Source organism: Phocoena sinus, chromosome 2 (genome assembly GCF_008692025.1).
Source record: "Phocoena sinus isolate mPhoSin1 chromosome 2, mPhoSin1.pri, whole genome shotgun sequence".
NCBI classification, from domain to species: domain Eukaryota; kingdom Metazoa; phylum Chordata; class Mammalia; order Artiodactyla; family Phocoenidae; genus Phocoena; species Phocoena sinus.
The window spans coordinates 143,971,956-143,995,008 of NC_045764.1; the positions used below are offsets into that span (position 1 = coordinate 143,971,956).

The 23,053-nt window shown below is 48.3% G+C and overlaps 1 protein-coding gene across 3 annotated transcripts in view; it reads right to left on the reverse strand.

The window, feature by feature from the left end:
- Positions 1–210: 210 nt before the first annotated feature.
- ZFYVE26 (zinc finger FYVE-type containing 26) overlaps positions 211–23,053 on the reverse strand; it is a 62,933-nt gene continuing 40,090 nt past the window's right edge. For 2 of the 3 annotated variants that reach the window (XM_032622241.1, XM_032622242.1), the window contains exons 30-42: positions 21,046–21,077; positions 20,128–20,264; positions 18,967–19,187; positions 16,015–16,162; positions 15,581–15,790; positions 14,890–15,108; positions 9,997–10,194; positions 9,127–9,326; positions 8,223–8,364; positions 7,873–7,932; positions 6,621–6,803; positions 5,467–5,511; positions 213–2,592 (exon numbers count right to left, since the gene is read on the reverse strand). In XM_032622241.1, coding sequence (XP_032478132.1) covers positions 2,389–2,592; positions 5,467–5,511; positions 6,621–6,803; positions 7,873–7,932; positions 8,223–8,364; positions 9,127–9,326; positions 9,997–10,194; positions 14,890–15,108; positions 15,581–15,790; positions 16,015–16,162; positions 18,967–19,187; positions 20,128–20,264; positions 21,046–21,077 — 1,999 coding nt within the window. In that variant the 3' untranslated portion in view covers positions 213–2,388. Of the gene's footprint in view, positions 2,593–5,466; positions 5,512–6,620; positions 6,804–7,872; positions 7,933–8,222; positions 8,365–9,126; positions 9,327–9,996; positions 10,195–14,889; positions 15,109–15,580; positions 15,791–16,014; positions 16,163–18,966; positions 19,188–20,127; positions 20,265–21,045; positions 21,078–23,053 lie in introns of all 3 variants that reach the window. The other variant, XM_032622243.1, reaches the window with a different exon arrangement.

Below are 23,053 nucleotides of genomic sequence, written 5' to 3' on the forward strand. Positions count from 1 at the left end.
AGAGTACACTAATAGTTTTTAACATATTAGGAATCTTGAGATAAATCCTAACCACAGTCCTGAGTTATGATGGGAATCATTTAGAGAAGTTCAGGAGTTGAAGGCCATCTCATGTTTCCCACCCACCTTTTTTCCCCATACAGAACACAAGGCATGAAGGAAGGGAAGGATAAGAGCAAGACAACACAAAGGAGCCATGAAGCCAAGAACTTGTAGGACAGACACTTTATTAAGACTTGCTTATAATAAAACATTCAACCCTTTGACGTGTCCATTAGTTTGTTATCTTGTTTTTTGCTGGAGACCACAGCCTGATGCCCAAAAGCCCTTAGCCTCATCTTACGTCAGTCTAGTCAATGGCTGCCTATTTTATAGTTCAACTAATTGAGAGTCAGGAAAATCTGGTCTTAACATCCCAAATTAAGGGCTGTAAGATTTGCAACCCATTTATATAAAGTGCTTATGTTCAGTGCAAAAAGGGCAGACTCAGAAAGGCAAGCAGATGCCAGGAAATGATGTTTTCTGGGAGACAGATGCATTTTATGACTCAAAGCCACTTGTCACACTTTCCCATAAAGGGGTCTAGTATTTTCTTTTCAGTCTCTCCCCTCTCTAAGAGGACCAAAACTTTGAATCTGACAGATGCTCTTACAGTTGTTTATTTTACTATTAAAAAAACCTGGTTCAGAGGGAAATCCACAGGGTTTCTAAGTGCCAGAGATAGTGACTTTGGCTTCTAGCTCCCGTTTCTCTCAGCAGCAAACGTGAGATCAACAGGCTGAGCTCTGGCTGGTGGGAGGCTCGCAGCTGCGGAGCTTTCCTCACACCCCTCATTTGCAAATCCAAGTCATGGACTATGGCAGACCTTTTCCAAAACGCCGTCACATCTCTGGTGGGAAGACAGGCCAATGCTTATTAAAGGAGCACTTCACCTAGTTGCCCAACTGGACATGACCTATTTCACCATCCCCTTGTTTAATTCTTCTTTATAAAAAGTACATTTATTTATTTATGGCTGAGTTGGGTCTTTGTTGCTGTGCACAGGTTTTCTCTAGTTGTGGCGAGTGGGGGCTACTCTTCGTCGCGGTGCACGGGCTTCTCATTGCAGTGGCTTCTCTTGTTGCAGAGCACGGGCTCTAGGCGTGCAGGTTCAGTAGTTGTGGCACATGGGCTTAGCTGCTCCGTGGCATGTGGGATCTTCCCGGACCAGGGCCCGAACCTGTGTTCCCTACATTGGCAGGTGGATTCTTAACCACTGAGCTACCAGGGAAGCCCCCCTTGTTTAATTCTTGTCCGCTGGTCCAACTTCAAAGTGAACCCGTGACTCCCTTTGTTAAGACAAAGAAGTGCACTGCCTTCTCAATGACCTTGGGTCTCTGCGTATCCATCCTTCTGTTCCGAAGAGACTGAAGAGAAGCAGGAGGGAAGAGGAAGTGATTTCCTAACCAATTTAAGGGGCACATATAGGACTGTAACTCAAACAGGCAAAGTCCAGCCATTCAGTTCCAGGCTCTGGGCTACTGTTCCTCTCCCCAGACTCTTAAAGAGGAAGCTACTTTCTCTCACTTTGCAGCAGGGATATTGACAAAAGCCAGTTCTTTGCTTGTAAACAACCCTCCTGCAATCCTGTTTGGATTGGAGAGGTTCCCTTTTCTCTCCCTGTGGATAAACGTGATGGCACCCCTCCTGCCCATGTGTAGGGCTCCAGACCCCATCATGCGTACAGGTAGCCACAGCTTTCAGATGCCAGCACCTGAAGGTGGTTCAGACCACCTTCCAAAGATTCATGGTAACTCTTGCGCTTGTGAGAGGAGAGACACTCAGAATGGTTTTATACCACAGGAAGCAACAGCCCTAAAGCCATCTCTGAATTTGGGGACGGGAAGGAGGGAAGAAGAGGAAATCCTTTTGATGCTGCTCTATAATTCTCTGTTAAAACCCTTCCAGTCACGAGGAGCTACTGGAACGTCTCCACACAGAGGGAACTGTGTACAAAGAGGATGAACCCGGGTTAAGAACCAAAAACGCGGGGAAGGTTTTCAGACAGGCAGAAGTCTAAAGTAAAGTGCCTCTTTGCAGTGGGGGGAGAGTTTCACTTGTTCAGAAATGCTTGGGCGTAAACATGAGCGCAAAGAGCGTGCACACACACACACACTCACTCTGAGGTAGAAAGAACTGGCCATCTCCAGACAAACACAGACTCCACAGTTTACAGAAACATGGCACTTGTGTGAAAGGTCCTGTCTTTGCCCAGGATGGCAAGTCAGGTCCAATTCCAGCTCTTTCCCACCTGGGGTGGAGCCAGGGAAGTCCCGTCCCACAGGAGGAAAGAGCTGGAAGCATGCCCATCACTCCCCTCCCACAGTTGTCAGGCCCCGTAGTCCAGGGTCACTTCCTGGAGCCCGAGCCGTGGGCACCCCGGCTGTGGCTTGTCAGAAGCCACTGGGAGCAGATGTCTTGCACTACTGCGTCCCCACTGCTCTTGGCGGCCTGCTGCACCTGCTGGACGAGGACCACGGCCCGTGAGTGTTCTTGCTTCACGGCGATCAAGTAGGCAGAACGCAACTTGCAACACGTCAGGTAGGCCTGAACCTGCCAGTTGGGTGTAAGAAACAGCGGGAAGGAAACTGTCACTGACAAGTCACCAACAGGCACACAGAGAGCTCAAGCAGATGAGATACCATTTCTCACCTACCAATCAATAATTGGGTTCTTGGGCTTCCCTGGTGGTGCAGTGGTTGAGAATCTGCCTGCCAATGCAGGGGGACACGGGTTCGAGCCCTGGTATGGGAAGATCCCACATGCCATGGAGCAACTGGGCCTGTGAGCCACAACTACTGAGCCTGCGCATCTGGAGCCTGTGCTCCGCAACAAGAGAGGCCACGACAGTGAGGGGCCCGCGCACCGCGATGAAGAGTGGCCCCCGCTCGCCGCAACTAGAGAAAGCCCTTGCACAGAAACGAAGAACCAACAAAGCCAAAAATAAATAAAATAAATAAATTAATTAATTAAAAAAAAAGATACTCTGTCAAAACAGATTAGAGGTTACTAGGAAAAAAAAGTAATTGGGTTCTTGCCTTTTATTACATTACAGCCACTCTTTAAATATTACACTGTTATTTTATAGTGTAAAAAGTTATTACAAATAAGCTAAGAATTTCAAAAAGAAGAAGGTAGGCAGGCAGAGTCAGGCCTCTAAGCACTCCCTCCAAGGCCTTCCTCACTCCCCTGGGCTCTCCAGCCTCCACCTGGCCTCACTGCCGACAGACTGTGGTTTTGTAGTCTTTTGGCTGATTTGATTGATGACTGCCTCCTTGGCCAGGATGGCAGGAATAGTGTCTCCTTTTGCTAACCATTCCTGGTGCCTAGCACAGGGTCTGGCATGCAGGTGTTCAATGAAAATGCATGAAGTGAATGAGTGAATGAATGAGCCATCATACCTGCCCCCTACAATGGGCACACAGAGCCCCTTTCTCTATTTTCTGTTTCTGACCTGCTGAATTAAAAATCTTTTAACAGGGCTTCCCTGGTGGCGCAGTGTTTGAGAGTCCGCCTGCCGATGCAGGGGACACGGGTTCGTGCCCCGATCTGGGAGGATCCCACATGCCGCGGAGCGGCTGGGCCCGTGAGCCGTGGCCGCTGAGCCTGTGCGTCCGGAGCCTGTGCTCCGCAACAGGAGAGGCCACAACAGTGAGAGGCCCGCGTACCGCAAAAAAAAAACAAAAAAAACTTTTAACAGGAAATTTTGGGAAGAAAACGCACACAATTAGAAAAACCCTAAATAAGGCGTGACCCCAGGTTGATCTGACTTGCAGTTTGGCACAGAGGCAGCTCAGTTTCCTTCATTCAGGACACCCTCCAGCTCAGGAGTGCCCAGCTGGGTGGAGACGAGAGCCCCTGCCTTCCCTGGCCACGACCTCACCAGCACCTCCCTGGTTAGCCAGGGTTCCAGGCCAGCGAACAGCAAGGCCCAGGTGAGTTGCCTCAGAGCTCCCACTAGCAGCTGCTTTTCTGCCGTGACAGTCCTTCTGGTGGTTGGAGCGGACTCTTCTCTCTTGATGTTTCAATGCTCCATCTTCTTTTTTTTACCTTGGTCACTAAAGTCCTCCTTTCCTAAGCTCAATTACAGATAATCGCCTACAGCTAGAAGACATGTTCTGACATGTCTGAGCTCTGTGAAGTGATCAAGTCCTGCAGTATGGTTATCTACCTGCTGCCCTAGGACATTCGCTTCACCCGGGCCCTCAGCTCTGCTTGGTACCAGTGTACATTAAACAGAATATCACAAGTTGGCAGGCAAAATTCCTACCTAGAGGAGGAGGGCATTTTTCCAGAAAGTCTGGAATAGAAACTGAACGAAGCTGTTTTTGGCAAGATCCTGTGACCTGAGATCACGTAAGTGTGTTAGAACAGCTGCTGCCAGAAAAAACCTGAAAAAGTAATAACGACGGTATAGCTTTCAGCGTCCATCTTTCCCAGGCACAAAGTCTCTGTCCTACAGAACAGGAGGATCACTGAAGGCTTGGAAAAGAACCATAGCCGGAGAATCAAGAAACCTGGGTGTCTGGCCTGGCTGTCGGGTTCCCATTTTGATTCTAGAAAAGTAATTTTCCACATTTCAGGATGTCAGAATTCCACCCTTTCCACAGGATGTCATCAGGATGTTGCAGAATTAAGTGAAGAAATGTTAAGAACAGCTTCTCCCTAACCTCAAATGAAAAATGCCCTGCAAATTCAGTCCAGGGATTAGCAATATCGCCGTGGGGAGCAGCAATGTGGTTGTGTGAGAAGCTGTTTGCCTAACATTAGTTTTCTTCACAAGGGACTCAGCTGCCAGATCATTCCACTGCTAGTGGCCAGGGCAGGCTAGCTTGGCTTTCTCCTGCCTCTCTTGGCCTGTGGGCCTTCCTCCCACGGTGAAGCCACAAACAGGAGCCGCTGGCACCCTTCCCAAAGGTTCACCGACTTCCCTCCCACTCAACAGGAAGAGCTTGCAGGCCCCAGGGGCAAGGCCTGTTCTGCAGGCTGAGGCACCAACAGACATCGTTGGTCAAAGGGCTGGGTGAGTTTTTTCCTTACTGTAGAGGGTACACCTGTTCCTCCAGGATAAAGAGATGCCTGATCACTCTGAGAACCTCATGCAGTGAGTCCATCTGAAGATGAAAGTGAGGATTTCCTAGGGCTCTGAGAGAAAACCTCCATAGGAAATGGAGAGTTGAGAGAAGCCTAGGACATGTGTGTCTTGGGGTATAAAAAAATGGGAGGGCAAAGGCTCATGTGGTCAGGTTTCTCATGTTCCCCACCTATGCCCTCCCTTCTACGCCCCTATCTGGGTCTCAGTCCCTCCTCTGATAACAAAGAGGCTGAGATACAGGCTGAATGGTAGCGAGCAAAGGGTAAAGGTGAAAAGGCAAGTCCAAAGTGCTGTGCCCGAGCGCTACTGGGTGTGGAGACAGTTCCGCTCACCTTGCTGTCGTCACTGTGCATCGCCTGGATGAGGCCCTCCAGCTCCTGTTCAGAACAGAGACACAGTAGTCACGAGATGAAGGGGTCCACAGCGTGGCAGCCGGGGCCCAACCCAGCCTCAGCCCAGCCATTCTGACTCAGGGTGGGGATGCCTGCCTGACCCTTCTCTACAAACTCATCACCTGGGAATTCCCAGGCGGTCCAAAGGTTAAGACCCCATGCTTTCACTGCTGAGGGCCCGGGTTCAATAGCTGGTCAGGGAACTAAGATCCCACAAGCCACGTGGCACGGCCAAAAAACCCACAAAAACCAAACTCAACTCCTGCTATAAGAGCAACAGAGGAAAGCTAATGATAACACTAAGCTTGGGAACCTGAGAAGCAACAGCAAACGAGGCCTGTCCTTGGCCTTCAAGAGAGGATGTGGGGCTTCCCTGGTGGCGCAGTGGCTAAGAATCTGCCTACCAATGCAGGGAACACAGGTTCAAGCCCTGGTCTGGGAAGATCCCACATGCCGCGGAGCAACTAAGCCTGTGCGCCACAACTATTGAGCCTGTGCTCTAGAGCCTGCGAGCCATAACTACTGAAGCCCGCACACCTAGAGCCCATGCTCCGCAACAAGAGAAGCCACCGCAATGAGAAGCCTGCGCCCTGCAAAGAGTAGCCCCTGCTCGCCACAACCAGAGGAAAGCCCACGTGCAGCAACGAAGACCCAACGCAGCTAAAAATAAAATAAAGTAAATTTATTTAAAAAAAAAAAAAAAGAAAGGATGTGGCTTTGTTCACCCCACTAGGAAGCCATCGGGGGACAGTTTTGCAGGCGATGTGCTTCAAAGGCCACCTGCAGGCCCACGATGACCTCCTCTACAATCACAGGGAGAAACTCAACTCTGTCCGTCCGCAGACACTTCCTGGTGCCAACAGCATCAGACGATGGGATGCTGAGGGACGGCCTCTGGATACAGTGATTATCACCATGAATTTTCTTTCCAGCGAAGGGTTGACTAGTGAGGCCATCATTACAGAGGGGTCAGAAAGACAGAGGGATCTTGTAGAGTTTCAGGTACAGTAGGTATAGGGAAGAGAAAAATAAAGAGGGGGATGTGAAGACACTGAAATAGGCAGAGGAGCTGAGAGGTCTGGGGGTGAGCGCACCTGGGGTGGAATTCTCTTGAATGCTTCCAAGCAGTGGAGGAGGATCGTGTCCCCGTCACTTTTGGCCGCCATGCCTGACTCGCTGACACATTTGAGCAGCTGTCGGATCTCACTGTACTTCTCCCTCTCTACCAGCTGCCGGGCGGCTTTGCAGTAGGTTGCGGCAGCGTCCAGCTGGAAGTCCTAGAACAGAACATGGGCTGATGGGTGTAGGGAGGCAGGGACACCAATGGCGGGAAGGAAGGTGACATTTACAGAGCTCCCACTGGGCTTGGGGTAGACAAGACTGTAGTCCCAATAGAGAACATACATAAACAATCAGCAAAAAGTTCTTCTCTTGGAGCTCGGCAGACATTTAGGAAGCATCCGTAAAAATCGTAACTTTGATATCTACACTGGTACATCTCACTTGCTGCCGTGTCACTTTCTGAAAATATTCTAATCAAATGCCCAAGACCAGTTCATTCTCTAACGAATCACCTTTCTCTTGGAAAATGGATGTCAGGGGCTGATACTGGCTGCCCTGGACACTTGGTGCTCTGTTAAGAGATGTCTTGGTGTTAGGAAACAGACCAATTCACCAAAAGACTGATGAGCTAGAAACTACCAGATAAACATGTTGTTGCCTTGGGGTCTTTGCCCAACAGGGAAAATGGGTGGGAAGAAAGAAATCTGTCAGGTGGTTTTTTGTCTTTGATCCTTTAGATGCACGCTGCGTGAAGACCGTGTCTGCCTGGAGGGTGATGGGCCTCAGCGTGCCTGTGTGTCACTGTGTGGTGGGGAGTGGTCTGGCTTTTCATGGTTTTGGCGCCTTGCTCCATCCTCTGCTCCAGTGCCACAGCTGTACCCATGTCCTCGTATCACAAGCAACAGAAAATGTATGCCTCGAGCCGGCTCCTGGGCAGTGGACCCTCCCCCTGAATAGGACCCCCACACCGCAGCCCCTCTGCCACCTCCTCCAGCCACGCTCCCCCGCAATGAGGACAGCTGTGTGGAACTCTCCTAGACCTCGTTTCGGGTAGTTATTTGATAGCTTTTGATAAACTCGTCATTGGTTGCTTGGCTTTTGGCAAAGTGGCCTACGGTCTTGAATTTGACCCAGTTCTGTAACAGCCCTCTTGTTGATTTCATCCTTGATGTACGTGTAAATCTGCTTTCCTTGGTATAAAAATTTTCTGAAGAATGATCTCTCACAGAACTGTGGTCATGTGCTGATCGCCCTCGGTATAATCCTGAGTAATCTGAGTCATACCTGCAGAACACGGAATGCAATTCCAAAACCATCTTCTACATTTTTCCCTCCTAGCATGACCTGAAAATGAGAGGGAAACGTGCTTAAAGAAGCAAGAATTACTGGAGCAGCCCCTCAGTCAAGAACGAGGCCCTCATTCATTCATTTATTCAACAAATATTTGTGGAGACTCTACTGAGTGCAGGCACTAGCGATACAAGAGTAATCAAAACGGACTCGGTCTCCAGCCTTCCGGGGCTCTCATTCCGTCGGGGAGGCAGCCATCAAAAGGATGACTGAAATAATGATAACTAGATGATTACAAGTGTGATAGGCACTCTGAAAGAGTGCCTCTGACACATCGTGCATACCTTGCAGGCAACATCCATTTTCATGTGGTTGTTTCCAAACAGGGTTGGCAGAGGCAAGGGGGTGATCTGAGAGGTCCCAGCACTTTCGCAGCGATGTAAGAACCGGGTCACCTCCACCTGCAGCTGAAGTGTGTTCACGTGCCTGCGGTGACAGGAGATGCGCAGTCAGGCCTCAGGAGGGGCCTCAGGAGCAACCAGGGCCAGGGGACTGAGAAGTCATAATAGGATGGCCATGGAAAAGGCAGAAGAAAGGAGGCGGAGGGAAAAGAGATCCAAAATACCCTCTGAGCAGTCACGACAAGCCGAAAGCGGCTGTGAGTGTTTACGGAGCACGGTGTGCTACTAACAACAGCAGCGGTCGAGAGAGACACGAACCCTGCCCTCCAGAGTTCAGAGGCTAGAGGAGAGGTAGATAACAGACACATTGAGTATCTAGCGATTGGGACTGTGAAGTAATAAACAGTAGCGGTGGAGCATTTACTTCAGATGTTGTGTTCTCAGCAAAAAGGCTGAGAGGAGGGAAGGACCTGGGGTGCTGAGGAACCCCCCGCGCCACAAGAAAGGAGAGAGTAGCATGAGGTAAGACGGAGATGCAGGCGGGGGCCAGATCACTCAGGACCTCTTTTGCGTCTTGTAAGGGGTAGGGGCTTAGTCTGACTGTCACATGTGATCCCAGTTCCTGCGCCTCCCCTACTTTCCTCTTCTCCTACGAGCTCCTCTGGCGGCTTTCCAGGCTTGCACCGGACACTGTCATCCAGGAATGATTCCTGTTAGGTGTGTGCGTGTGTGTGTATGTGTTTGTTTCCCAAGAGTTCAGGGATGGGCAAGAGCGGCTGCATCACCGACAGACCCTCGGTTCCAGCCTTTCTGCCCCACCCCAACTGCTCCCTGAACCCCAAGTTACCTTGACACATCAGCTGCCGTCATCTTCTTTCGGAAGAAGGTGGTTTTCTTCCTTCCGGTACGGCGGGAGGTTTCTTGGAGGTAGATCTTCAGGTGGTCCTTGGCCTTAAGCAGCCAAGAGAGCTTCTCTCCCAGCTCCGCATATGTCTTTGCTTTGTGACTGAAGAACCGAATACAGGTCATGGCGGCCCGGATGTGGTCCTGGAAGAGGAAAATGAATGTTCAGGTCAAAGGAGATTTGGAGGCTGGGGGTGTGAGGAGAACTCTGATCTGATGTCCCCCCGTGAAGCCTGGCTGCCAGCACCCTTTCCCTCAGAGGCCCAAGAGATCCCAAAGTGAACTGACTGGCTGGGACCTTGGGTAGGACGTTATTCCAGCACAGAAGAGATCTTTAAAAAGGAGACGTCTGATTCTCCATTTGACTTGCCTTCACTTTCACTCTGGCATTGAATACGCCAATTTCTCTGTGATTTAGTGTTGGCCACCCTCAGACAGATTGGAAGAAACATGCTCCCTCTCCTTTCATGCATCTTCTCTAAAAACACTTACTTCTCCTTCATTCCTTATGAATTCTGCATTCATGCTCCATGTTTATCTTGAAACTACCATATCCCTCCTTTTTATCTTTATATTCCCTGCATTCTGAAGAACGCTATTACTGACAAGATTAAAGTCTGCCTCTTTAGGATGAGAATGGAAATCCTGATACTATGTAAGAATGCTAGAGAGTAATGTGGATTTGCGGTAGGCTTAGTCAAGGAGCAAAAGGCCAGGAACCAAAACGACAGTCTCGTTCCCTCATCCTGCACAGTCTCCCCACGCGACAGGCCAACAGGGACAGAGGTAGAAGGCAGGATGGGGCTGCTGTTACCTTCATAAACTGCTGTAGCTCGTATAGAATGTGGTAGTAGTTCTTCTTCTGTAAATGTTGGCAGGCGGCAATCAAGTACTTTCCCCAGCTTTCCAAGGTTGGATCAATGGATTCTAGTAAGTTTTCTAAAACGTGTAGCTTCCCACTTTTATAGCTTGGCTGGAAGATGCCTTCTATGAAGATTTCCGGGGGACTCTCCTGGAGCAGGGCAAAGCAAAAAGTCAGAAGTCTTGAGCCTGGTTCTGGCACTGTCTGGGACCCATTCTGAGTTTCCTTCCACTCACAGCCCTTCAGCATCCTCCCACAGCAGAGCGTCTTATCTTTTTGCACATCACAGATGGAACCCTTTGAGAATCCCGCCCTGGTGACTGCTCCCCTTCTCTCCTTCTCCGTACAGAAAAGTTCCTTGAGTTATCTGCACTCCAGAGTTCCAGAATTATCTGCACTCCCTGTCTCCAGTTCCTCTCCGGTGACTGTCTCCTGAACTCACTCACATCTAGCTTTTGCACCTACAACTCCATTGCAACTGCCCCTCAGGTCACCAATGACCTCTATGTTGTTAAATCTAAAATTCTTAGTCCTTGTTTTCCACCTGCTCTGTCAACAGCTTGTGATATAGCTGATGGCTTCCTCCTTGAAAAATTTTCTTTATTTGGCCCCCAGGATACCACCCCCACCAGGTTTTCTTTCTACTTCCCTGGCTATGCCTTCTCAGTCTCCTTTGCTGATTCCTCCTAATCTCTCCAGAGCTTAGGAGGGAGCTGTTCTCTTTTTTTTTGGCTGCGTTGGGTTTTCTGGCTGCACGTGGGCTTTCTCTCTAGTTGTGGCCAGCAGGGTCTACTCTTCGATGGGTGCACGGGCTTCTCATTGCGGTGGCTTCTCTTGTTGTGGAGCATGGGCTCTAGGCGCGCAGGCTTCAGTAGTTGCAGCACCTGGGCTCAGTACTGGTGCCTCGCGTGGGCTTAGTTGCTCCGTGGCATGTGGGATCTTCCCGGACCAGGGATTGAACCCATGTCCCCTGCATGGGCAGGTGGATTCTTAACCACTGCGCCACCAGAGAAGTCCCTGTCCTCTTTTCTTTTTTTTTTTTTTTTTTTTTGTCCTCTTTTCTTTACTCACTCTTTTGATTTCATAAGTCTTAGGGCTTTACATTTATCGATCTACTGATTATGTCTAAATCTCTATTCCCAGCCTGTTTATTCTTTCTGAACTCCAGAATTGTATACCTAACTTATAGCCAACTGCTGACGCAAAAAGTCCTCTTTGGTATCTAGAGAACAATACATATTGATATAAAACTGCACTCCTGATTGTGTCTTCCCAATCTGCTCTTTCTGTAGTCTTCCCCTTCTCAGATGGCAATTTTGTTATTCTATTTGTTCAGGCCAAAAACCTTAGCCATCTTTCTCTTACACCACAACATAAAAGTCATTAGCAAATTCTATTGGCTCCACCTCAAAATACATACAGAATCTCTATGTAGCTGACCACTTCTCACCACCTCCATGTACCGTCCTGGTCCAAGTCATCATCACCACTTGCCCGGATGATTGCAATGGCCTCCTCCCTGGTCTACCATCTTCCACTCCTGCCTCTTTTTTGACTAATGCCAACCAATCAACCTGAGTGATTCGGTTAAAACATAAGTGAGGGGCTTCCCTGGTGGCGCAGTGGTTGGGTGTCCATCTGCCGATTCAGGGGACACGGGTCTGTGCCCCGGTCCAGGAAGATCTCACATGCCGCTGAGCGGCTGGGCCCGTGAGCCATGGCTGCTGAGCCTGTGCATCCGGAGCCTGTGCTCCGCAGCGGGAGAGGCCACAACAGTGAGAGGCCCACGTACCGCAAAAAACAAACAAACAAACAAACAAAAAACATAAGTCAGATCATGTTACGTCTCTGCTCAAAATCTTCCAATGGTTTTCCTTCTCACTCAGCACAAAGCCCAAGTCCTCATAACGTCTACAAGGCTCTATATGATCTAGGCCCTGTTAGCTTTCTGACCTTATCTGCTACCACCCTTTCCCCGGCTTACTCTGCTCAAGCTGCCCTGGCCTTTGCCCTTGCTACTCCCTCCACCTGGACCGTGCTTCCTCCACAATCTGCACAGTTCATTCCCAACCTACTTTAGGCCTTTACTCAGATGTCATCTCTCCTGGGCACCCTGTCTAAAATTACACAATCCATCCCTTCCCTCTCCCCCACTTTACTCTTCTTATTACTCATCACCTATACTATATATCTTATTTATCTTGTTTATTGTCTCTCTCCCTACTATAATGTAAGTTTTATAGAGCAACTATTTTTGTCTGCCTTTTTTTTCTTCATTGCTGTGAAGAATAGTCCTTGGCTATTTAATAACTATTTCTTGGATGAATGAATAAATGATAAATATCATAGACCAACTCATCAGGAAAGCGCAAACACATACTAATCTGCTCACTTCTGAAGTTCATCTGTGGTTCAGAGACCGTGAGTCATCAACCCCCATTCCACAGTCATAGAAAAAAAACCATTTGGCCATTCAACCCCTTAAAAACTTCCATTTTGGGACCTCCCTGGTAGCACAGTGGTTAAGAATCTGCCTGCCAATGCAGGGGACACAGGTTCAATCCCTGGTCCAGGAAGATCCCACATGCCGCCGAGTAACTAAGCCTGTACGCCACAACTACTGAGCCTGCGCTCTAGAGCCCGCGAGCCACAACTACTGAAGACCTCATGCCTAGAGCCTCTGCTCCGCAACAAGAGAAGCCATCGCAATGAGAAGCCCGCTCACTGCAACGAAGAGTAGCCCCCGCTCGCTGCAACTAGAGAAAGCCTGCGTGCAGCAACGAAAGGAAGACCCAACACAGCCAAAAAAAAAGAACTTCCATTTCATCCATTCATATATCCACTCATTCATTCATAACTGGCACTAGGCCAGGTGCTTGAAGACACCAGGTAAGGTAAATATGGGCCTTCTCGCTCCAGATGCGAAGACACAATTGTAAACAAATAGTTGCAATCCAGCGGGATAAATGCAATAACAGAGTTATGTTCTAGGTACAGTGACTGTTTATAGGAAGAGGTGAATGTCAATACAGAGGGTCTGGAAGGATAAACAGGAGTTTTCCAAGAAAACTAGGAGGGGCAGGGCATTCTAGGTACGGGGAAACAGCAATGTAGACTCATGGAAGTAAGAAAGGGCATGGTACAATCAGGAAAATTTAAGTAATTTGGCAAGTCCAGAATATAGAGCAGAGATAGGATTTGCAGTGAAAATAAACCGGAGAAATAAGGGGGCCTGAAACTGTTGGGTCCTGCATTCACGCTAAGGAATTTGGACTTCACCTTGTGGCCATGGGGATCCACCGAAGGCCTTTTAGAGAGAGGAATAACATGAATTAAGAATAACATAAATAACATGTACTATGTTTTAGAAAGCTCACTCTGGGGCAGTGTGATGGGTAAGGGGTGAAAAGGCAGGGAATGAGGCTGGAAACACCACGTCTTCCATGCTCTAGGCATTCAGTCATAGTTTTCACAATGTTTTTTTCTGTTGCTCCCCACCTGCTTGAGAAGGTAAGATACTTCAGTTCAAGGGTAGCTGTGATTACAGGAGATAAAAAGAAGCCTTCTTTCCTAGCTCTGACGAATGTAAAGCAGGGGCAATGCTGTCGTCAGCTTTTACCAAAATAAGTAAGTAAGCAGCTTAACCCTCTGGAGTGGTCATCAGTTAGAAGCAACAGAACTGGGTGAGGTGAAGTAGCTTTACCTCAAAACTCTTTTGGAAACTGAGGAAAAGGAAACAGGTTTTAGCAATTAAATGCCAAATAATATAACCTTTACAATATTGACACCTGGTTAAGACACGGTAGCTACGGCAGTAGTGAAAACATTTCCCTTTCGCTGTCCTGTAGGGGTATGGTTACCACGACTCTGTACTGTTGACGGACTTGGAGGAATCCTAGAAGATATGCCTACTTGTAAACTTTCAATGGCTGCCATTTTGGACGAAGGCAGCAGACTGGAATTAAAGCATAACTCAAGCTCCTTTAATTTTATATGAAATTTGGTACTAATCACTCAATTCCTCAGAAAAATTGCATGGGACTTTCAGATAAAAAAGAGAAGGCCAAAGAGTCATGGTGAAACAGTCCTGACTTGGCTTAACAATGGCTCCAAAGAAATAATGCACTTCAGGGGTGCCTTTGCCCCCTGTGGGAGGAGGGCAGAGGATGTCAGAGGAAACAAAGGAGGGCACACTCTCCTTCTATGAGATACTTGTGGCTCAAATTTAGGATGTGGCTCATGGGTGCTTCCTGGCCTTTGTGGTAACAACTCTGAGTGGACGAGCAGTGGGGTCAGCAGCAGGACACAGCCCAGAGCAGGTGGGAAGTGTGTGGAAACAGAGAGGTTAGGCAATTTGCTCAAGGTCACACCACTTACACCAAGCATCTCATTCCAGAGACCATGCTCTCAGCTATTACTTGGTTCTGCTAAATGTTCTGGGAGAAGGGATGAAATCTGTCACTGCCCGTCAGAAGGGCAATCTGGGATCCAGGTTAAGACTTGCACACACTCATCAAATCATGATTTGTGCAGATGGAATTTGCCATTTGTGTTTTGCTTTGTTTTGTGTTTTGGCTGCACCATGAGGCTTATAGGTTCCTAGTTCCCCGACCAGGAATTGAACCCGGGCCCTCGGCAGTGAAAGTGTGGTGTCCTAACCACTGGACCACCAGGGAACTCCCTAGAATTTGCCATTTGGACCTGACTTTGCCAGAGATGACCTCATAGCTCAACCCTGGGGTAAGGTTAAGGGGGGTTATTGCCTCCATGAAAGCTGGATGGGCCAAGCCAAGCGGGCAAAGCAGGCACTGCCGTGTGAGAGCCAGCCACGTCTGCAAGTCCCACCTTGTGGAGGAGGTGCAGCAGGGCTTCCCGCAGGCAGCTGTGCCTCACGTAGAAGCTAATGATGGCCAGGCTGGTGCTGTAGTTATGCAGGTAGAAGAGGCATTCTTGGTAGTAGGTGTTGTTCATGATCTTCCCTTCAGGAATCACCTCCAGAGAGAGGCTCTGGGTCCGAAGGGTAGCTTCCAGCTCTTTCAAGGTGGCCAAGTAATCATCATCTTGCTGCCAAGAGAGGACAGAGTGTGAGGGAACAATGGAACTCAGGGAGTCCTCAGCAGCCGCTGGAAACACTGTTTTCAAAGAATATTTAACAACGTGGAAAAGTGCTCACTATTATATAGTTTTAAGGGTAGAAAACAGGCAGGATATAAACTTCTATATATTAAAAACTGTATAACATCAATTAAATCAAAAACATAACAAAGAAAATTCACTAAAATCTAAATATTGCTTAAGTGTGGGTATGGGATTATATGTGATTTTCACTGTTTTAAAATTAGTTTTTTTTTTTTGAAATTTGACCCTTTATGACTTATCTAACCATATATAATGGAAAGAACGAAATCCAAACCTGACAGCTCTGAGCCAGGGCTGCCACTGTCAGCTGAATGGAAGCTGATACTTTCCCCAGGCATTACTGCCCCTGGGCCTCCCCCTGGCCCTGGAGCCCACCCTCTGCCTGTTGTGCTCTTACCACGGATAGAAGTGGCCTCGCTGTGGACTCCAGGTACTCAACCACATCCTGTACCAGTCTTGAGCCATGACTCAGCTGATTGAGGTCAAGAGGGGGCTTCAGACAGCGACTAAACTTCTCCCGTGCAGCGGTGAGGTTCCCAGCTTTGAGGCAGGCCATGCCCCAAGCGTGCCATGCCCCGGTGGTATCAAGGCCAGTCTTTGTGGAGACCTGGAGGAAAAACTGCTCGTTTTAGGGGGAGGCACCCACAGCCATGCCTGAGGGTCCCAAAGACCAACTCTATCCCCTTGGTGTCAATCATTTCCCTCCCCACCACCCCACCTGCCATTACTCCCACACTGGCAAAATTGTCATGCCTTAGACACTCCCCATGGCCAAGGACAACTAGAGGAGGTAAGTCGTTGGGGTAGATGTCAGCTTTGTCTGTGCCTCACCTCAACGCCCAGTTGGTAGTACTCAGCTTCCAAAAGCTGGTTCCTTAGCCTGGTTACTGCGGCCGGTTGCAAGATCTGATCCAGAGATGGCACGTGGCGATAGGCAGCAGCAACTAAAATATTCAGCACATCTACCTTGCTGATGTAGCTACAGGGAGGAAAAGGGCAAGGCAGTGAGGCTCCACAGGGTCATCCCAAGAACAGGTGCTGCTTAAAGGTTTTCTATTTCATTTCCAATGTGAAATGTGATCATGAGAGTCGTGAGGTACGTGGGAGAAAAGACTCTGGAGTCAGACTCTCGGAAACTCTATCACTTAGTGGCTCTATGACTTTGGGCAAGTTAGTTAACCTTTCTCAGCCTCAGTTTACTCATCTGTAAAATGGATAGAATAATGGGGAGTTTTAAGGATAAAATGAAATAACCGGAGGAAAAGAGCTTACGATGGTGTCTAGAGCTTTGTAGGCACTCATCAAACGTTAGCTACCAATACATGGAGTACGGACGCTCCGGGACACTCAGGTCTCCTATTTTGAGGCAAGGCCTTTATACCGATGCTGGGAGCTCGCAAGCTACCCGTTTCTTTTTGGTTCTCTGGAACCCTGCTTGCTTGGGAGAGTGTATATGGACTGTATCGGCAGCCTGCACTCCCGGTCAGTACAGAGGTCACATCACTACCAGCCTCTGGAGGTGCTGCTGGGCAGGGCCCTCAGATTCGAGTGCCCTGGACTTGACATCCTTTCTCTGGGTTAAGGATGGACTCTTGTTACTAGGACTGCTGCCTTTGATCTTATTCCTGACACCTGGTGATTGCAAAAACCTTATAACAACAGAGCCCAGAGAGCTGTCTGGGATCATTCTGTTTAGTCCTGCCTGAGACAGGCCTACACTCAAGGTTCTTGAATCTTGTATCATAATTCTATCAAAACCCCTTGCAGATCCTGACTTGTCCACTGATTTCCCTGGAAAGGGATTCAGTACATCAGTGATTCTCAACCTAGTGGGGATGGGTAGGGGAGAGCATAGTGTGTAAAAGCAAATTCGGTATCATAATGTATTGGACGTGTGTAATAGGTGGTGTGAGTTTTGTTTTTAAACATTTATTTATTTGTCTACAGAAGAAGGTATGAGTTAAAAACAGCGGAAAAATACTCTGCAAACCAGGAGTTCTAAACACACAAGAGACAAATCTACTGTCATCAGCAACTGGGCACAAGTGCAGTGATTCCCTAGAATGAGTGTACCGATTCCAGGGCTGGGAAGAAAGGATGTGTAATTTGAAACCATGGCTATTAAGTGTCAGAGAAGCCTATGGCACCTGGGGATGGGTGAGAATCCCACTGAAGCAAGGACTTCCTTAATTTCTGCTCCCTTAACCCAAAGTGGATATTTCCTCCATCTATATTAGATTTTGAAGGAAGTATAGGACTTGCTGTTAGATTTGTTCTCCAGCCCCCATCTAAGTATCCTTTTCTGTTAATAAGATTTTATCTCATTTACGTTTCTGATAGTTGAGAAATATTTAGATATATCTTTATTCTTGCCTTAAATTCTACCTTTTGCTATATAAAATGGTTTCTGTTCCTTCCTTCCCTTCTCCATTTCTGATAAATTGGTAGAGTTGTGGTTCTTTAAAAGATTGTATTGGGCTTCCCTGGTGGCGCAGTGGTTGAGAGTCCGCCTGCTGATGCAGGGGACACGGGTTCGTGCCCCGGTCCAGGAAGATCCCACATGCCGCGGAGCGGCTGGGCCCCTGAGCCATGGCCGCTGGGCCTGTGCGTCTGGAGCCTGTGCTCCGCAACGGGAGAGGCCACAGCAGTGAGAGGCCCGCATACCGCAAAAAAAAAAAAAAAAAAAAAAGATTGTATTTAACATATTATACAGCTCATTTTTCATTTGTCAACTTGAAAAATGATGTAGAATCTTTTGCCTCTTGATATGAGTGAAATTAACTCCTTTATATTTCCTTCCACTTGCTGTCCCACCTCCTTCTGCCTTTCTCAACCTTCTGGTTTTTGTTAGTAAGAATAATAAAACTAACATTTTTGGAGTACACAGGCTCAGTTCTTAGTCCTTTATATGGATACAGTACTCTCACTTTACAGCCATATGAAATAAATATTATTATCATCCCCATTTTCCAGAGGAGGAAACCGAGGCCCAGAGTGGTTAACAGACTCATCTGAGGTTACAGAGCTAGGAAGCGGTGAAGTTGAGAGTCACTGCACTCTCTGTTATCTGAGTTTGCAGGCCAGTACCCTGGGCAAGTGCCTGAAGCACTGACACGTCAAAGAAAATTATGCTCTTCGCTCTCAAATCTGGCTAGGACTGAGAGCTGGGAATGCACAACGTGAGTCACACATCTGGGTGGATAAGCCGGGAATTGGGAGTTTTCATTGTCAGGTTAATGAATGGAGGCAGAGCAGGTTGTGTAGGGAGCTGGGGCCTAATCCTCACTTTTCCATAGAAACTTCTACTTTATGACTCACGTTCCTCCCTGGGACATAGGGACAGACCAGTCCGCAGTGCGCTTTATAGATCTGTTACCCAGAACTCCGAGGCCACAGTCTGAATTTGGTCAGGGCTAGGGTAGAGGACACATCTCCTTTAAAAGGCAGAAAGTTCCACAGAGACTAAAGGTGCTCTCCAAAATTGATGTTCATTACAAATTAACCCAAGTCTTTCTTTCCAACTGGAAAAGAAAGACTCTGTAGCTAGGGAACCTGCCTTGAGGATCCACTCAGGGAAAGAGAAGCACACAGGCTGTCAACGTTAGGGTGAGGAAGACTGCTTGTGATCTGATAACAGCATTTCATCAACATCAAATGGAGATGCAAAACAGTTCAGCATGTCTTGTCAGAGGATTGGGAGGTGAAAATCCAGAGTAGGGTCAGAAAAAGAAGCTGGACAGACATGACCACCGTGTAAAAGAAGAGAGACTCATTTCCACTTACCTGTCACAAAGAGCCAGGTCCTGGCTCCGGCCCGCCTTGACAAACATCATCTTGGCGCTGAAGAGCAGCTGCTTCATGATGTCTGTGAGCAGCCCCGCATCTACCTCTGGGTTCATGAGCCCCTGGGACAGCCTGCAGCAGTGCTCAATCAGCTGGTGGCCGCAGGCAACACTGTCCTGGTGCAGATTCAGGATGGCGATACACAAGGAGGCGCTGGGGGCCTGGCCCAGGTGGACGAGGAGAGAAGCACACTGTGAGTTCCCAGACCAAAGCAGTCTTCAAATGTAGCTGGGAGGGAGGAATTATTCTTCCCGTTTCACAAAGCTTGAAAAACCCTGGGGGAAGGAGCCAAAAATCCCACGGCAAAGCAGAAGTAGAGCTAAACATACTTCAGAAGTTCTAAGTAGCACTGGCAAAGCTCTGGATTTTAGGTTTTTGTCTCCTTACTGGGAGGAAGGCAGCTGTGTCCACGTGTTACCTACTTCCTGGGAATGCCTGTAGGTGCCCTTCTTTTTTAGTCTACTGTCCCATCAGTGCAGGTGCTCCTAATGCTGGCTTGGACGATAGTCACCTTGCTTGTCTGGCTACCTGGAGAAGTCTTTGTTTCAAGCCACTGGAAACAGTGCTGCTAAATTAATATTCCTAAAGCACACTCCGAAACCTTCCATGGCCCTGATGCCTACCAAGTACATATATCTTACTGCAGAGTACAAGGCCCTACACATAAATAGCCTGTTTCAACCCTACCTTTCCTACCTCTCTATTAACACCCTATGTTCTCTCCACATTAAACCACTTCTAATTCCCCAATCATTTTTGATACTCTGCCTTCGCTTGGATGTTAGAGTTTGGAAATCTTTGCCCTTCTCCTATCCTCACTCCACTCAGGACACCCAAACTTCTGCTTGTCAAACTCCTACCGCACTTCCAAGGCTCCTCTTAAACGCTACCTCTTCCATGAAGCCTTTCCTGATTTCCTCTTGTGTATTTCTCAAGCTGTTCCTCATTTTCTGCTTTAACTGGTTTACTTGTCTTAGCTCCCATGATATTACACTGTGAGCAAGTGAAGGCTTGCTTGTGTCTGCCCAACTCTGCATTTCCTGCCATGCTACTACACATCATAAGGAAACTCAAATGACCATCACATTTTATTGCTATTACCTGCTCATAGTAAAATTCACTCCGCACCAGCTCATTTTCCTCCTCATTCAGATCCAAAATCCATTCCACCTCAGCTGCTTTGGGGACTCTCACCACAGCTGAGTATGGAGGGCTTTCACTCTTGGGGCTGTCTGGTGCTGAGAAGACAAATGCCGTTCATGTGTCATTCACTGGCCGGTAGTCCAGTCTAGCCCAGCCCAGGGAGCCACGAGCTGCAGGCAGATCCTTGCCTGATATCTTAGGGCCCTTTCTCTCCTTTTGGTCCCTTTTATTTCCTTTAGGAGACCACCTTGGGTACCTCAAACTTTCTTCCCCAGGCACAGACCTGGAATGAGTGTTACAATGTTTGTCACACAAACTTGTTGCTTCACACGAGAAACTGTGAATGCTGCATGCTTCCCAAATGGAGGGATGAGCCATTGGCTACTCCAAAATCTAACCTGCCCAAACTATTAATAGTGATTACCGAGGGGAAGGAGGGAACATTAGAAGGCAGGATGGTGGTGAAGGGAAACCTAGTGGGGGAAGAAAGAGAAATAAGTTACTAAAAGTTAAGGACCAAATTCTTTGGCTGCTGGCCTTCTCGATGCTGGAAGCTAATGGGCCAGTGTGATAGGTTACTATGATGACAAACCTTAAGGGAAATAGCCTGACAGAAATGCCAAGAATTTTCTTTGGTCAACCTGTTGGACTGAGTTGCCATTGAGGGTGTCAGTTGCAGCAGATATGCTGAAGGAAGAGCCAACTTGAGCACAGAGACAAAAAGTCATAGGGAGGGAATTCCCTGGTGGTTAGGACTCCACGCTTTCACTGCCGAGGGCATGGGTTCAATCCCTGGTCAGGGAACTAAGATCCCACAAGCTGGGTGGTGTGGCAAAAAAAAAAAAAAAAGTCACAGGGAATGTGATTCAGCCTTACCTCCTGGTTGTCCTGGATTCTCCTCTGGCACACTGGAAACAGAGAAAGAAAAAGTGAAATGCTTGAATCCCTCCTCCTGCTCTTTGTTTTGAGCTTAGTGTATAGCACTGACATTTACTGTTACTCAAATGAGATTATCAGGGAATCATCCAAAACTCTTTTCTCTCCCTCACCTGTCACAGCCAACCACTTACCATTTCTTGCCCGTTCCATTTAAAATACCTGTTTAAATGTCCGCATCTCTCTCCTCATCCCTGCCTCCGAGAGGGCCCTCATCATTTAATGCTAGAGCCTTTGCAATAGCTTCCCAATTGGTCTCCTTGATTCTACCAAGCTACTCTCTACTTTGTAAGTACAGCAAGCTTTCAAAAATGCAAATCTGGGGCTTCCCTGGTGGCGCAGTGGTTGAGAGTCTGCCTGCCGATGCAGGGGGCACGGGCTCGTGCCCCGGTCCGGGAAGATCCCAGCCTCGGAGTGGCTGGGCCCGTGAGCCATGGCCACTGAGCCTGCGCGTCCGGAGCCTGTGCTCCGCAACGGGAGAGGCCCCAACAGTGAGAGGCTCACGTACCGCAAAAAAAAAAAAAAAAAAAAAAAGCAAGTCTGGCCATATTATGCTTCTGCTTAAAATTCTTTTATCAAATTCTTTGATAGCTCCTCAGGGTACAATATTCCACATTTGCATTTCAGCAGACAAAGCTCCTTATGGCTTCGCTGCCTCTTGAGACCATCTCCTACCACCCATGACCTCTGCTCAACCCATAAGAGTCCTCCCCACACTGCTACGGGCTCTGATCAAGTTCAGTTGGTGCCACCAACCACTAAATCCCAATGTCACAAGCCAGAGCCCAGGTCTAGCACCTGCACGAGGAGCCTTCTGGTCAACCCCAGCCCATGCTGTCAAAGAGCAAGCTCCAAGCCTCTCTGCCATTCCCTAGGTCCTCCCAGCTCAGCTGCCAGCCTCTGAGTCCAGAACCTTAGCCCATCACCTACCTATTTACACTTCCTCAAAGGACCCACATTTTCTCCTGCCCCTACCTTTGCAGTTGTTACTCCCACTTTTGGGCATGCTCTGTTTCGGATTCTTTTCCTACCAACTTCTCATCCTCTAAGTCTCAGACCAAGTGCCACACCTCTAGAAAACCCTCCTGATCACTGGGCTAGGCTGGGTGTGTCTCCACACTGCACTTACCCAAGGGCTCTGTGGTCTGTGTTTTGGCTGTCTCCCCACTAAAATGGGGGCTCCTCGAGGGCAAAGTGATTATTGCTCAGTGATTGCTGAATGAAAGAATCCTCACTGATACCAACTGCTCATTTCTAATCTCAGCAGTATGATAAATGGGTAATTTCCCTGTCCCCCACCCAGAGGGAGGCAGTGGTAGGCCAGGGTCACAGAAACTGTGGTATGAACACGGCACGTCTTCCTTCCTATCAGGTCAGTAATCACCATGGTAAATAATGCTAAGAAAATGTTCCTAGTAAAAGAAACACAAAAATGCCGTTGAGCTATTGGGCAGAATGTAAAATCCTTTTAAGTCTGTTAGTAAAACATGAAGAACTCAAAGTGATTTTGCTCTTGGAGAGCTGCTTTGGCTCCTATTCCCACATGCTCTAGCAGTCTTAGTTTCACCCTCCTCTGCTGCTAGAAGTAGTAGAAAAAACTGAGCAATACTGGGCTGGCAAACACAGTCTTGACCTGTCTTGCCAGAGGCACGAGCAGTTTCTGAGGCTTGTTCCCAGCTGAACTGTGCACAGGAGAGTGTGTGGGCTCTTCTAGCTGTGGATAACAAGCCAGAATGATGAGCTCAGTGAGAGCTGATGCAAGTGAGCCCCCAACATTCAGTGTCTTTTGGAGTCCAGCTGAGACCAACTGAAGTGAGAGTGGCTGGAAAAGAGGTGAGGCTGTTGGCAAACTAAGATCCACGGCCTCAGTTAGGGGACAGGCCCATGGCCTCAGTTAGAGGACAGGCCGAAGAACTAAGTGTCCTGATCCCAGAGAGAACATCATGTA